Raw genomic sequence first — 16342 nt, 5'->3', positions numbered from 1 at the left:
TGGCATGGGGATGATGTATCCATGGGTGGTACCTACTGTACAGAAGTGCCATGGGGGTGATGTATCCATGGGTGGAACCTACTCTACGGAAGTGCCATGGGGGTGATGTATCCATGGGTGGTACCTACTGTATGGATGTGCAATGGGGGTGATGTATCCATGGGTGGTACCTACTGTATGGATGTGGCATGGGGGTGATGTATCCATGGGTGGTACGTACTGTATGGACGTGGCATGGGGGTGATGTATCCATGGATGGTACCTACTGTACAGACGTGGCATGGGGGTGATGTATTCATGGGTGGTACCTACTGTATGGATGTGGCATGGGGGTGATGTATCCATGGATGGTACCTACTGTACAGACGTGGCATAGGGGTGATGTATTCATGGGTGGTACCTACTGTACAGACGTGGCATGGGGGTGATGTATCCATGGGTGGTACCTACTGTACGGACGTGGCATGGGGGTGATGTATTCATTGGTGGTACCTACTGTACGAACGTGGCATGAGAGTGATGTATCCATGGGTGGTACCTACTGTACGGACGTGGCATGAGAGTGATGTATCCATGGGTGGTACCTACAGTACATATCTCCGTGGTTTGGAGAAGATATGGACATGTTACACTCAGACTGCAAGCATTGGTGGTTCCTACTGCACGGGCGTTCCATAGAGTTGATGTATCCATGGGTGGTACCTACTGTACATATCTGTGGTTTGGAGATGATATGGACATGTTAAAATCATTGACTGCAAGCATTGGTGGTACCTATTGGTTAACATACCCATGTGCATACCACCAGCATTTGCTTTCTAGATTTGAGGAGGGTCCAAGGTGGCGTCCACCCCTCACCCTTCATGTGAGCTAAATAATAAACTGGTAAGAAATGCATTGCTTTACTAGTACTTTACTTTTCTTGAGCTGCCACATGTAATGCAAACCGGAGCTGCAATCACTATTCTGCTTGCTGCTATTAGAAACAGTCAACAAACTTGTTGACGCCCTCCACCAACAACTCGGGCGCATTCCTAAAATGCAGAAGATCAGTTCACATGGGACAGAGCGGCAGAACCAAGCACCAGCGCTACTAAATAAACGTCCGAAGATTGTATTTTCCTACATGAGCTTATTATACGGAATGATAAACACCAGATCAAACTGTGCCGACACCGCACTGGAAAGTGGCGCGGGAGGATTTCAGCTCTGAAGCCTGTACGATTATTAATGCAGCTCCAGAGTATAAGGCTAGATGAGATGCACAAAGTGTTCTTCCAGGAGTTCTTGGAAGCTCTCCAGATCCTCCTCAAAAACGTAAACTTTCTGCTCCAAAAACTCTGCAAAATGGCGTTGTGTGCACATGGCCTTAGTCTGCATCAGTACGTTATGAGTAATGCAATGTTTTTAGGAAGTTTCTTAACGATTTCCTGTAGACAATTCTATATGTAAACCATTTATTGCTTCGTGTCCACGTGTTCGGGAATGTTTACTTCCCCCGTGTCTGTTCGCCTTGCGCGACCCCGCGTTTCTCATCCATTATTTGGTTTTTGGATAATCCATCTCCAGCAGTAGCACCTCCTCTCCTTCTGGTCTGCATCAAAACATGGCGTCTTGTCATCTGCCTCCCAGGACGTCTTGCGGTTTCTTGGGTCCATCCTGCGCACTTCGTTCATTTTTCTGCTGCTGTTTTGCCGTTTCCTACCTCGGATCAGTTTTCGGTTTTGACCTGTCATCGCTTTCTCTGTTTCCTGGCACACTTGTGTGCCGCCTGGGGCTGAGCTGAGCGACATCGCTAAGTAGGTCAGGAGTTAGAAGTCATTGCTCTCCGCCGGCCACTTATTTATAGAGATATTCGCCGTCACATGGCGGACGTTGAGGTTAGAGGAGGACAGATGTGACCACATCCAGACATGTGGCACAAATGCAGATGTCGTTAAGCAGCAGCAGCCTGTCTGCGCAATACTTATTCCACACTGGAAGCTTAGATATGAGGAGCCGTTTCGTGGCGGAGACACTAAGATCTGCGGCAAGTTTTGTTTTTTCTATAACGCTGATTTAGCAGCTTACATTACAGCAACAGCGCCCCCCGCTGTGCTATTTGCGCATCTCATCCAGTCTCGTTTCGAGAGCTTGACGCACTAACCCTAGTGTATAATTTGTGCAAAAATTGTTGACCACCTCTCCATTGTTCGACCCCCATCTATGTCAGAGATGGGAATAGATGTTGGAAATTGGAATATCCCTTTAATAGAGGATGGGGGGGGCACAGACAGCTTAGACATTCAGAGGAACCTCGTGGACCCCAATGCAAAATGTCCAACCGGACCACCAAATGTCATGGTCTTTTAATAGTATATGATTGAATAATATATGATTTTCTCATAAAGGTCGCAGGGACCTTATGGTCTTCCCTAGACTCCAAGGCCCGGGCGCAACGGCAACCCCTGTATAACTATAGCTACGCCCCTTGAAAAAAAATGGCACCTTTTCCAATAGTGCTTAGGAGTTGCATTAGTTGTAATGGAGACAGTGTAATACTTCTTCTCCCCTACGGAGGCGCTGCAGGAGAATTAAACACTTGCAGCTTTGAGAGTGATGGAAGGAGATACTTTCTTTAAGATGTGTAAAAACGCCTGTACATTGTAATTTGCTATCTCTACATACATATATTTATAATCCTGTTAGTCTTGAATTAGTAGGTTTTTTTTTCTTTAATGCATGTATTTTTGGCTAAAAATCATTTTTGCAATTGGGTTTTCTTAAAAACAAACAAAAAAAGAAATTGCAGCTTTTGCATTCAATAGCTTCTTGAATATACTATTACTGGCTGTAGAAAGAGGTAACTGAGAATCTGTCAGTGAGCTCATTCTGACTGATGGAGAGTTTATTACTATTTTTTAAGCCCTTCTCAGCTGATTTATGACCATATCCTATAAGAGCCAAACGATTTAAAATTTTTTAGGGAAATCCAATTGCAAAAATGATTTTTCGCCCCTTATACATGCATTTTAGCAAAAAAAAAAAAAAAATCAATCTTTTTAAAGGAAGGAAGCTCTTTGGCATTGAACAGGTTAATTCCTGCTGGTAACACATCGCGGCCACCATTTACCGCATACGGTTTCATGATTGGTATTGATTGGTAATAGATATCCCCCTAATGAATTGCCTTCCAAGGAAGAGGCGTACAGACGGTAGAAGGTAAGGCAGCCATGCTGTAAACCGCACACCGGGTCCTAGTCCTCGCCGGCGCTGTCACTGCGGACGCTTCCATCCCCATTGTTTCTCACTGAATGGCGGTGATAATATCCGACTAGTACAGTTATGTCTTTGTCTTATATATCCCCCCCCTGCTCCTCAGCTGTATGATATCAGCCACATGTGGAGGTCAGCGTTGGCTGGAGGGGGTTAAATCCGCAATGGTGAGATCATCAAGTAAGCGGGGATCGGGGGGGATTCGCGAAGACGGAAATGACCAGCGACGTGGAAGAATGAAAGACCCCACTGTCCATTGTGCTGCTCATAATGTCTGATTGTTTTTGCCACCTTAAAGGGGCTCTCCGGGGCGACACGGATAGAGCGGCCATTATGGAGCTGTAGACGTGTCATAATATCTTATTATAGGATCTGTAGTGATTTTAGGGATGGTGGGGACAGTTGTAGCGGAGGATGTGGGTTACCCATAGAGCTAAAAATATGGCCAAAAATTGGTCCCTAACGGGGACTGCTCAGCTTCCCTTACATGTGTGTCTTGGTAATCATTGATATTCAACCGTAATTCATTTACTTCTTAGCTTTGTCCCGTTCATCTGTTATTACTCTAGGAAAACTATGAAAAAATGACAACTGGGCGTTACCATTTCTGATCTTAAGGGGGGGGCATGTCCCTACTGAGTCTGATACTGTCCTCACTGATTGGACAATGTCAGAGGGTGTAGAGGTGTATTGTAAATGTTCATTTATTTCCAAGAGGAATGATTGAGGAACAGAATAGTGTAGATTTCCAAAAAGAGTTGCAATTATTTCTTGTGGAATACAAGAGAACTTTTTATTCTAATTTTTGACCATTAATATTGTTGTACCCCTTTAAAGGGAAATTCCCAGAAAACTATCGCCTATAGATGGTCTAACATTTGGAGGGGTCATCGATATCAAATGAATGAGCATCTGTATCTCCGCTGATCAGTTGATCGAAGGGATCAAGATGGTTCACCAAGTGCTGCGTTCAACAGGCACAGCGCCATGCATTTTATAGTGGCTGAGGCTGGTATTGCAGATTATCATTTCTCATTTATGTAAATGGGACTGAGCTGTATGGCCCCTTAAATCAGCCGATTGATGGTGTTGTATGGGTCAGCCCTTCGCCGCTCGCATTTTGATTTATTTCTGGACAACCCCTTATAAACTGTTGTCATAGGACAGTAAACTAAGCAGTCTGATTGGTGGCCTTTCAGTCCCCCTATAGGAGTATAATGCAGCCTCCCCATAGGAGTATAATGTAGCCCCCATAGGAGTATGATTCAGTCCCCACCTTAGAAGTATGATTCAGTCCCCCATAGAAGTATAATTCAGCCCCCCCCATAGGAGTATAATGCAGCCAACATAGGAGTATAATGCAGCCCCCCCATAGGAGTATAATGCAGTCATCCCCCATAGGAGTATAATGCAGTCATCCCCCATAGGAGTATGGTTCAGTCCCCCCATAGAGGTATAATTCAGTCCCCCCATAGTAGTATAATACAGCCAACATAGGAGTATAATGCAGCCCCCCCCATAGGAGTATAATGCAGTCATCCCCCATAGGAGTATGGTTCAGTCCCCCCATAGTAGTATAATGCAGCCAACATAGGAGTATAATGCAGCTTCCCCATAGGAGTATCATGCAGCCCCCCCATAGGCGTATAATGCAGTCATCCCCCATAGGAGTGTGGTTCAGTCCCCCCATAGTAGTATAATGCAGCCAACATAGGAGTATAATGCAGCTTCCCCATAGGTGTATAATGCAGTCATCCCCCATAGGAGTGTGGTTCAGTCCCCCCATAGTAGTATAATGCAGCCAACATAGGAGTATAATGCATCTTCCCCATAGGAGTATAATGCAGCCCCCATTTTTCACTGTTTTGAAAAATAAATAAGTACAGTACTCACCATTACTCTTGGTTTTAGGACCACTGTTATTATCATGGAACAGTGCGGGGGCAGAAAGACTCCAGCGTTGCCGTCAGCACGTGCTCAGGAATAAGGTGAATTGAGAAGACGGCGGCACAAATTATAGCTTTTCGTTAGGTGTTATAACATTGTGTTAATGGTTGTAACTTAGTGAGATATTTTATTTAATTGAACAGCTTGGAGTGAGAGTCATTCAAATATTAGAAAATTGCATAAAAAACAACTCCTCATGCTCTGGTATTTTTTGGTAATTTTTTTCTCTTGCAATACCACATGTCACTACTTTGCAGGCAGCGAGTCTTTTCCATAGAGATCAATGCACCAGCACCACCATATATAACCTATGCTTGTCTATGACCATTTACCTTTAAGGAGACCCTGTCACTTCCCATAAATATCAACATTTTTTTTTCTTCATTGTTAATGCCACTGTTCTCCTGAATCTGGTGGGTTTTTTTTTGTTCCTGCGACTCTCCGTTCCTGAGATATTGCCCCTTCTTCCTTGTATCTAAACTTTGGCTTTTTAACAACTGGGTGTGGTCTCCGAAAAGATGCCCATATATAGTCAAGGACTACGCTCACTTGGCTAAAATGTCTGGATCTATACGCAGGGAAGAAGGAGCGATATCTCAGGAACGGAGAGGTGTAGAAACACTAGAAAAACAGCGCCGGATTCAGGAGAACAGCGGGAATTCTAGATTCCCTTTAAAATGCAGTAACATCATAATAAATGTGACTGAAGTGGAATTTTAAAGATTAAAAAACAAAAGTGGAGTTTTTCAATATTGGACATTACGGAGTCTGTTCATGAGTAAATGTCCAGTCTTGTGTCTGCAGGGGGCTCATAACACTCAGCAATGGGTTAAGTTATGTACTGGAACCATTACCAGGAGACAAGGGGAGACATCTCCTCTACAGAGCCGAACATCTGGAAGTGCGAGAAGGCAAATGTGGGTACATAAACTCTACGGGACCAGACTTCTCCAGCTCCATCTACCACCATCATCCTCATCATTATCGGGTGAGTGTGGTGCATGCTATAATACGGACTGAGAAGGGGGTTGGACACGATGACGCTTGAGGTCCCTTCCAACATTCTATGACTCTATGACTTCATCCATACGTGCACCATGTTTCTAGGGGACAACGTAATACAGTGGGTGCCACCATAAAATCGGAGACACACAGAGGTACAGCCGGAGGTGTTGTATCACAGATCTGTGCTCGAGGTCTTATGATTAGTGATAGACAAAATGGATTTTCCCACCTTGGACTTTTTTTGGCATATCCCGAGTATGTGCCATAAATGGTTGATAGAGGTGATTCCCACCGATGGGACCTGTACTTATCTTCAGAATGAGGTCCGCTAACCCCTGTTTCGTTGCATCCTTGTGAAGAATGAATAGAGAGGTGGAGGAACATGTCCAGCCTGGCTGATTTCCATAAGTCAGAGCTCCGAGAAGATGTGTCCTCCTCGTCATTCATTCTCCACCTGGATGTGCTGGCTGAAGGCTTCATCGTTCTGAAGATGGAGCATCTAGAAGGTAGAATTCAGAAGTCTGTGATGTCTGATCTGGGCGTTGGTCTCCTGACCCAAACCCAACAGGATCAAAGGACTATATTAAGCTGTTGAGTTTGGGTCAAGAGACCTACCACCATTCTGAACTCGGACGTCTGAATTTGGGCTAAAGACATTTATGGCAACTTTGGTATGCTACTGTATGTGCCGATCATTAAAATAAATGGTTTATAGGGGTTGACCAGTGACGCTCACATCCGCATCTGGAGGTTAGTGACCCTGATGACGTCACGACTGGACACATGTGCCCGTTTGGCAGATGGCTGGTGTCCTACTCATGGCCCAGTCTAAGGAATAGGACAGGTGCACAGTAGGGAAGTGCTGACCCGAGGTCATCAGTGGCTCTTACCTCCTGATGCGGAAGAGAGCTGAGCGCTTTAATCAGATTGACATGTTGTGGTTCCAGATAATCAGCAAATGATTTTGCCCAATCCTTTTGGATGGACACGAGTACCCGCCGAAACCCGAGCATATAACATAGAAGGGTCGTCGTAACGTAATAGGCAGAAAGCCCTGAGATATTGCGGCTTCCAAGAACATGGCTTGTTCGTTGTGTTCCGCTCCCAGGAGATCGATGCATGAAGCAGATGTCCATTATCTGCTGCTCATTAGTGCTGCCGGCCTCTGGATGTCACACATTGCAGAGACGGCCAAACAAAGCACAACCCCATCATTACACCGCCATCTGGTGCATCCGTACAGATGTTTGGAGTCAGTCCCGCTGTGCGACCCCAGATCTCTGATCCTTCAGAGAGCTAACATCTGTCCTCGGCTGAGTCTGCTGGAAGTGGTGCACATTAGAATATTTACTCCGGGACTATTATTTATTCTGGGAGGGTGAGAGCAGTGGACGCATTCTTAGGTTTCCCCTCTAGATTTCATATTGTGGGTCTCCTGCTATAAACTCTCTGAATATTAACCCCTTTGTGACTGCCCCCTGCAGGAAAACTTTATTGCTTCACTGTCAGATCTCCTTTCCTTCGAGTTACCGTATTTTTCGGACTATAAGACGCACCTCAGGTATAGACAGCAGAAAATGGGAAAAACATTTTTCCTATTAATTAAAATTTTCATGGCCGTGTAAAGTGGAGGAGTCATTATCACTAATTTTAGTGTACTAGGATAGAATAGTTAGTGTCTCTCTGCGGTGTTATGCACACAATACAGCTCTGTATGTGCTACATCTGCACATATAGACAAACACTGCTCTGCTATATATGCACATATAGACACAAACAACTCTGCTACATGTGCACATATAGACATACAGCTCTGCTACATGTGCACATATAGACATACAGCTCTGCTACATGTGCATATATAGACACCCACAGCTCTGCTACATGTGCACATATAGACCCCCACCGCTCTGCTACATATGCACATATAGACCCCCACAGCTCTGCTACATGTGCATATATAGACCCCCACAGCTCTGCTACATGTGCACATATAGACCCCCACAGCTCTGCTACATGTGCACATATAGACCCCCACAGCTCTGCTACATGTGCACATATAGACACCCACCGCTCTCCTACATATGCACATATAGACCCCCACAGCTCTGCTACATGTGCATATATAGACCCCCACAGCTCTGCTACATGTGCACATATAGACACCCACCGCTCTGCTACATATGCACATTTAGACACCCACAGCTCTGCTACATGTGCATATATAGACACACACAGCGCCCCCTAGCTGTAACAGAGGTTACTGCATCACAATATATAGACACCCACAGCTCTGCTACATGAGCACATATAGACCCCCACAGCTCTGCTACATGTGCATATATAGACACACAGCGCCCCCTAGCTGTAACAGAGGTTACTGCATCACAATATATAGGCACACACAGCTCTGCTACATGTGGATATATAGACACACACAGCACTGCTACATCACTTATTGGGACCTTTATGGAGGCTGCAGCAGAAGATCATTTGCAGTAACTTCCACTTGATTAACTCAAGCACGTTTTAAGTCATTTAAGCAGTCACATGACCTGAAAGGTCCTGGAATTACTGGTGCAGAAGGTCCTGCAGCTGCTCACCACCTGCAGCCTCCGTTCATTCCTGGTGTCTTCCTCTCCTGCTCTGCACTGATCACAGATCAGTGTCAGACAGGAGTAGAGGGCAGTTCTCTCTGTGATGGAAAAGGACATCATGTCAGGGTTTTCCTTCACCACAGGAAGCTACAAGGCACACACACTTTTTAATAAGAGTTTTTCACGTTTAAAAAATGCGTCTTATAGTCTGAAAAATATGGCTGTGATCAGACAAGCCTCCGATCATAGCCGTTTATCCCTTCAGTTTTCATTGTCCCTTAAATACGGGATTTAATAGGTCTCCGCACTTTGGATTCCTGGTTCCATGATTGTTCAATAGATGCAGGTCCCATCTTTAGCAATGACAATTAGGCACGTCAGAAGAATTACTCCAAGCACCGTCAGAGGAATACACCCCAGGCTCTCTTGATCTACTACTCCCATAGAAGTAGGCGTCTGAGCGGCCCTCTCTCTATTCCTGTTGGTATCCAAGAAGTATAATTTCTCCTTGCGGAGAATGACATGCTAAGCATGCTGAGATGAGAAGATTTAAAGCCGCAATGCTCCTCTGGGAAATATGCAAATTGTCTCTTCAGAGAGGAAGAGGACTAAAACTCTAGTGCCACCTATTGGAAGTAGCAATCCTAAAAGTCATTGTTGACCCTTTAACGAGCCTTGTCACATGACTTAGGATAAAAGCCAAACCAGAATCTCAATCTGCAGACACTGTGTTTCAGGGTACTGCCCCTCGTCAGTGCAAAGTGTGAGATCTGGTTTGGCTGTGTGAGAGGCGTCTCACCGATATCCAAGAAGTATCATTTGTCTTTGCGGAGAACGACATGCTAAGCATGCCGAGATGAGGAAACTTAAAGCCGCAATGCTCCTCTGGGAACAGCCAAACCAGATCTCACACTTTGCACTGACGAGGGGCAGTACCCCGATACACAGTGTCTGCAAATTGAGATTCTGGTTTATTTTCCACCTGCAGTGTGACTTCATGGTTTTCTGCTGCTTGTTTCAAAATGTCTATGATTACTGCAGTTTGGAATCATACCTTTTGTGTTTTTGGCAGGTGAGAAGAGAGGACACGGAGGGGGACAGATGTGTGGAGCTGTACCTGGTCGCCGACTACGCAGAGGTAAAGGAGGAAATGACCGTCGTGCTTCTCAGGGTCATATAATGGATTTGTGTTGATTTGCGTTTTCCGCATTCAGTTCTTGAAACACGACCTTGACTTGGAGCGGACGCAACGCAAGATGCTGGAAGTGGCCAACTATATGGATAAGGTACAGGGTGTAATGTCTGTACATCGGGGGTCTATAACCTTTATCGTGGGGGTCACATTCAGCTCTCAGATGGCCGCAAGCCACATTCTATGCAAAAAATTAATGGAAGCCCCTGTATGCCTCTTATAAGCTTATAACTCCTTCAATGCCCCCTTATGAAGTAGTAATGCCCCTCAGTGCCCCTTTATGAAGTAGTAATGCCCCTCAGTGCCGCCTTATAAAGTAGTAATGCCCTCAGTGCCCCCTTATGAAGTAGTAATGCCCTCAGTGCCCCCTCATGAAGTAGTAATGACCCTCAGTGCCCCCTTATGAAGTAGTAATGCCCTCAGTGTCCACTATAAAGTAGTAATGCCCTCAGTGCCACCTTATGAAGTAGTAATGAAGTCAGTGCCCCCTTAAGTAGTAATGCCCTCAGTGCCCATTTATAAAGTAATGGCCTCAGTGCCCCCTTGTGAAGTAGTAATGCCCCACAGTGCCCTCTTGTGAAGTAGTAATGCCCCACAGTGCCCTCTTATGAAATAGTAATGGCTTCAGTGCAGCCTTATAAATGAATGCCCTCAGTGCCGCCTTATAAAATAGTAATGGCCTCAGTGCCCCCTTATGAAGTAGTAATGCCCCACAGTACCCCCTGAATTACCGCCTGAATGAAGTAAAAATGCCCCACAGTACCCCCTTATGAAGTAGTAATGCCCCACAGTACCCCCCTGAATTACCCCCTGAATTGGTATGAAGTACTAATTCTTCAAGCGCCCCCTTACAAAGTAGTAATGCCATCAGTGCCCCCTTATGAAGCAGTAATGCATCTCAGATGGCCACGAGCCACATTCTATGAGAAAAAAATCATGAAAGCCCCTTGCGTGCCTCTTATAAGCTTATAACTCCTTGAGTGCCCCCTTATAAAGTAGTAATTCCCCAAGTGCCCCCTTATAAATTAGTGACGCCTTCAGTGCCGCCTTATGAAGTAGTAATGCCGTCAGTGAACCCTTATGAAGTAGTAATGACCCTCAGTGCCCCCTTATGAAGTAGTAATGACCCTCAGTGCCCCCTTATGAAGTAGTAATGACCCTCAGTGCCCCCTTATGAAGTAGTAATGACTCTCAATGCCCCCTTATGAAGTAGTAATGACCCTCAGTGCCCCCTTATGAAGTAGTAATGACCCTCAGTGCCCCCTTATGAAGTAGTAATGACTCTCAATGCCCCCTTATGTAGTAATGACCCTCAGTGCCCCCTTATGAAGTAGTAATGACTCTCAATGCCCCCTTATGAAGTAGTAATGACCCTCAGTGCCCCCTTATGAAGTAGTAATGACCCTCAGTGCCCCCTTATGAAGTAGTAATGACCCTCAGTGCCCCCTTATGAAGTAGTAATGACCCTCAGTGCCCCCTTATGAAGTAGTATGACCCTTAGTGCCCCATTATGAAGTAGTAATGACCCTCAGTGCCCCCTTATGAAGTAGTAATGACCCTCAGTGCCCCCTTATGAAGTAGTAATGACCCTCAGTGCCCCATTATGAAGTAGTAATGTCCTCAATGCCCCCTATTGTCTTGCGTGCCCCTTCTGATGTAATAATGCCCTCTTAAAAAGTAACATTTTCAAAACTGTACACCAGGTGATAAATAAACATTTTGATAAAATTGTTTAAGCCCATTTATGCCTACAGTTGTGTGAAAAGTGTTTGTACCCTTCTTGATCTCCTATTCTTTTGTATGTTTGTCACACTTAGGCTGGTTTCACATTTGCGTTAAAACAACGCTGCGCCCTGCGTCGTTAAGCCCCGCCCCGAGCCGGCTCCCTGCCCGCCCCATCCGGGATCACCGCCTACTTTCGCATTTGCACGCATGCGATCGGCGCACCCTATCTTTAGCATAGGGTGCGCAGATCATGCGCTGCCAGTGTGAAAGTAGCGTGCTGCGCACTTTTGACGGTGCGCCGTGCGCGCCGAAATGCAACATGCTGTTCGGCGCGCACGGCGCACCGTCAAAAGTGCGCAGCACGCTACTTTCACACTGGCAGCGCATGATCTGCGCACCCTATGCTAAAGATAGGGTGCGCCGATCGCATGCGTGCAAATGCGAAAGTAGGCGGTGATCCCGGATGGGGCGGGCAGGGAGCCGGCTCGGGGCGGGGCTTAACGACGCAGGGCGCAGCGTTGTTTTAACGCAAATGTGAAACCAGCCTTACCGTAAGTGTTTCAGATCACAAAAAAAATTAAATATTAGACAAAAATCAGTTTTTAAATGAAGATCTTTATTATTAAGGAAAAAGTAATTCAAACCTACAGGGCGGTGTGTGAAAAAGTGATGGCCCCTCTTCCTTAAAACATAAATTAACTGAGGTTTATCACATCTTTGGGAAGCTGAGTTCAAATTCCCTAGCCACACCCAGGCCTGATTACTGCCATATCTGTTCTCAATCAAGAAATCACTTAAATAGTACCTGCCTTACAAAATGACGTAAACCAAAAGTTCCTCAAAAGCTAGACATCATGCCGCGATCCAACGAAATTCTGGAACAAGTGACAAGCAAAGTAATTGCGCTCTATCAGTCTGGAAAAAGTTATAAAACCATTTATCAAGCTTTGGCACTCCAGTGAATCAGAGTGAGAGCCATTATCCACAAATATGAAAGCACAAAACAGTGGTGAACCTTCCCAGGACTGGCCGGCCAACTAAAATTACCCGTTGAATGCAGCGACCTCTCATCCAAGTGGTCAGAAAAGACCCCACAACAACATTCAAAGAACTGCAGGCTTCACTTGCCTCAGTTAAGGTCAGTGTTCATGACTCCACCATAAGAAAGTGACAGGGCAAAAATAGCCTGCATGGCAGAGTTCCAAGACAAAAAAACACTGCTGAGTAATAAGAACATAAAGGCTCGTCTTTATTTTGCCAGAAAACATCTTGATGATCCCCAAAACTTTTGGGAGAATACTCTGTGGACTGACGAGATAAAAGTTGAACTTTTTGGTAGGTGTATCTCCCATTACATCTGGCGTAGGAATAACACAGCATTTCAGAAAAGGAACATCATACCAACAGTAAAATATGGTAGTGGTAGTGTGATGATCTGGGGCTGTTTTGCTGCTTTAGGACCTGGAAAATTTGCTGTGGTAAATGGAACTAAGAATTCTGCTGTCTACTAAAAAATCCTGAAGGAGAATGTCCAGCTATCTATTCGTGACCTCAAGCTGAAGTGCACTTGGGTTATGCAGCAGGACAATGATCCAAAGCACACCAGCAAGTCCACCTCTGAATGGATTAAGAAAAACAAAATTAAGACTTTGGAGTGGCCTAGTCAAAGTCCTGATCTTAATCCGATTGAGGGTGGTGCTGTTTTAGGAAGTAATCAGTATTGTTTTTTAACCCTGTACTAATTGTTTAAAGGGGTTGTCCAACTTTAGGACAAATTTTTTTAAAGGTATTATACAACTTTAGTACCAATTTCTTTCTTTTTATTTTTTATAACTAATTGCATGTATTAGGGGCTAAATTGGTTTTCATCATCCTCACTTTGATGGAAGTTGTGCGTCCAGTTTTACAGTGCTTTGAAGATTCGGATCGCGCTGGTTGGATTGGAGGTCTGGACAACAGGAGATAAGTGCAACGTGTCGGAAAACCCTTACGTCACCTTACGTGCCTTCCTGTCATGGAGAAGAAAGATCCTATTGCAGACGCCACATGACAATGCACAGCTCATAACGTAAGGAAATTGCTACCCTATATATTTGTACAGCATCGCTAGGGGGGATAGATGTGTCCCCCATTACTACACGAGGCCATACATTACATTAAAGGATTTGTCCACGACTGTTCTCGGGATTAGGGGTCCGACACCCGCCACCCGCACTGATCAGCTGTCCCACGAAGCTATGACACAGCAGCGCCGTGGTGGCCGTTCTCCGGTACTGCGGCTCAGATCACATTCGCTTCAATGAGAGCTCATCGGATACTAATGATCTATCCTTTCAAGGGGTTTTCTCTCCGTAATGTTGCAAATATCAAATGTAGCTGGTACTTACTCTCTTTTGGTGCAGCGCTGCGCTCAGTGATTGGCTGCAGCGGTGATGTGCGCTAAAATTGTGATATCACGGCTGCAGCCAGTAAAGGAGTAGCGGTAGAGGGGAAATGTCTTGGCATTTCAGTAAGTGATGGCATATTGAAAGGCTATGTCATCCCTTACTGATTGCTTGTAGTCAGACTTGGGACCCCCACCTGAGAATGAAGGAGACAGAATGCTCCTCCCCTTCACAATTTTTCGTTGCACAGCAGCGCATCCGGCCCCCCTTGAGTGCAGCAGCCCCCTTTTAATTGAATGGAGCCACCTTCCACTGGGCAGAGGAAAAACCCCAGATTTCGGACCCCCAGCAATCATTAAAAGGGCAGTCTCAAATTTGAAAGTTATCTCATATCCATTACATGGCGGAGGACTTCCCGAATGCTGGGGGGTCTGATTTCTGGGACCCCCACCAACTCTGAGGACCAGGCCCCTTGTGAACGGAGCGGTGGTTGATCATGCGCACTGCAGCTCCATTCATTCTCATAGGAGTGCTGAAGACCACCCGAGTGCACTGGTTGGCTATCTTAGGTGGTTCCATTAAGAATGAATGGAGCGGCAGTGCTCATGATCGACCGCCGCTCCATTCACACTGGACTCTTCAGAGCCCCGGTTCTTGGGGTCAGTGGGGTTCCCAGTGGTCGGACCCCCACTCATGGATAGGAGATAAGTTCCAAATTTGAGAATATCCCTTTAAGCGATATGCCATTACTCACTATAATGTGAATACCACTTTAAGTAGTTCCTGATGTCTGTAACCAAAACCATCAGGAAAAAGTTGACTTTTTGGGATCTGGAACTTTAGGATCGGAGAGTCACGTTATTATACTATCTGAGCCCCTTTTAATGTCAAAACTAAGAAAAAAAACATCACTTTGCCCCTTTTTTTCATTTTGGAGCATTTCTGTGAATTACCATTAGGTCACCTACTACAATATAAAGGGTTGAAATGCAGATAACTTGGCAAGAGGTAATTTACTGGTACGACAAGGTGACATACAGGGTCCGACATTCTGTGTACATCGTTACGGCATATAGAAGCTGTATAAATACCAGCCTATAAATGATACAACGAAGGAGCATTTTACCAGCAGTACCGATGGTTGCGGCTGTATTCTGCCTTGTTTGTAATATTTTCCTATCTGTCTCCCATAGGGGGCGCACATTCCACGGTACGACAATTGGACTGGCTCCATTGCAGGCAATGTGCTCTTCCTATCAGTCTGGAGGTGTGAATATGGTAAGAAAGTCTTCACAGGTTTATTATGTGTACCTCCCAACATGGAGATCATGGGGCCCCGTAGTAGAAATCCGTATTGGGTTCGTATTTGGCGGGGTCATGGCACATAGGCGCAGTCACTGAATGCATACAGTCCAAATGTTATACACAGGTAGAGGGACATGTATTGTGGCACACAAACAGAAACAGTGCCTACACTGAAGCCCCTTAGTGTCATCGTCCACTACGATACCTCCTTTCATATCCTCGAAGCAGTATAATAAATGCCCCCCACAGGGAATTCCCAAATCAAATTTTCTCTCACAGCCACCCCAACACAGTATGAGAGCACCCATAGCTTCCATACAGTGTTACGGTCACCACAGCCCCGCATATTGTATGATTTCCTACACAGTACTATGAGTCCCCACAGCACCCCACACACTTTATGATGGCCCTTACGGTCTCCACACACATTATGATGTCCCCACACACACACACACACAAAGTATGATGACCCCCACAGTCCCACACACAGTAAGATGGCACTCACAGGTCCCCATACAGTATGAAGTTCCCCACAACTCACCATACCGTATGATAGCCTTTACAGCTATCTGTACTGTGTGATGCCTCCCATAGCTCCCCATACTGTATGATTGTCCTTAGATCCCCCCTAACACAATATGATGCCCCCCACAGCTCACCATGTAGTATGATGGCCTTTACAGCCAACTATACAGTATGATGGCCCTTAAATCCCGTCACACACACAGTATGATGGCCACCACAGCTCACCATATAGTTTGCTCCTTACAGGTACCTATACAGTATGATGCCTCTCACAGTCCCCCAAAGAGTATAATGTCCATTAGATCCCCCCACACACAGTATGATGGACCCCACAGCTTACCATTTAGTATGATGTCCTTTACAGCTACCTACTGTATAAAGTATGGCGTCTCCCACCGTCCCCCATA

The 16342-nt window shown here is 45.5% G+C and overlaps 1 protein-coding gene across 1 annotated transcript in view; it reads left to right on the top strand.

The window, feature by feature from the left end:
• ADAM19 (ADAM metallopeptidase domain 19) overlaps window positions 1–16342 on the top strand; it is a 61876-nt gene that overhangs the window by 25410 nt on the left and 20124 nt on the right. The window contains exons 5-10 of the mRNA XM_073567874.1: window positions 5167–5243; window positions 6007–6190; window positions 9877–9942; window positions 10019–10090; window positions 13623–13789; window positions 15299–15383. Coding sequence (XP_073423975.1) covers window positions 5167–5243; window positions 6007–6190; window positions 9877–9942; window positions 10019–10090; window positions 13623–13789; window positions 15299–15383 — 651 coding nt within the window. The remainder of the gene's footprint in view (window positions 1–5166; window positions 5244–6006; window positions 6191–9876; window positions 9943–10018; window positions 10091–13622; window positions 13790–15298; window positions 15384–16342) is intronic.

Source organism: Dendrobates tinctorius, unplaced genomic scaffold (assembly GCF_039654945.1).
Source record: "Dendrobates tinctorius isolate UK_male_01 unplaced genomic scaffold, ASM3965494v1 ptg000020l, whole genome shotgun sequence".
In the NCBI taxonomy this organism is placed as follows: Eukaryota; Metazoa; Chordata; class Amphibia; order Anura; family Dendrobatidae; genus Dendrobates; species Dendrobates tinctorius.
Note: the sequence above shows the minus strand (reverse complement) of the source record. Positions and strands in the feature narration are given on the sequence as shown.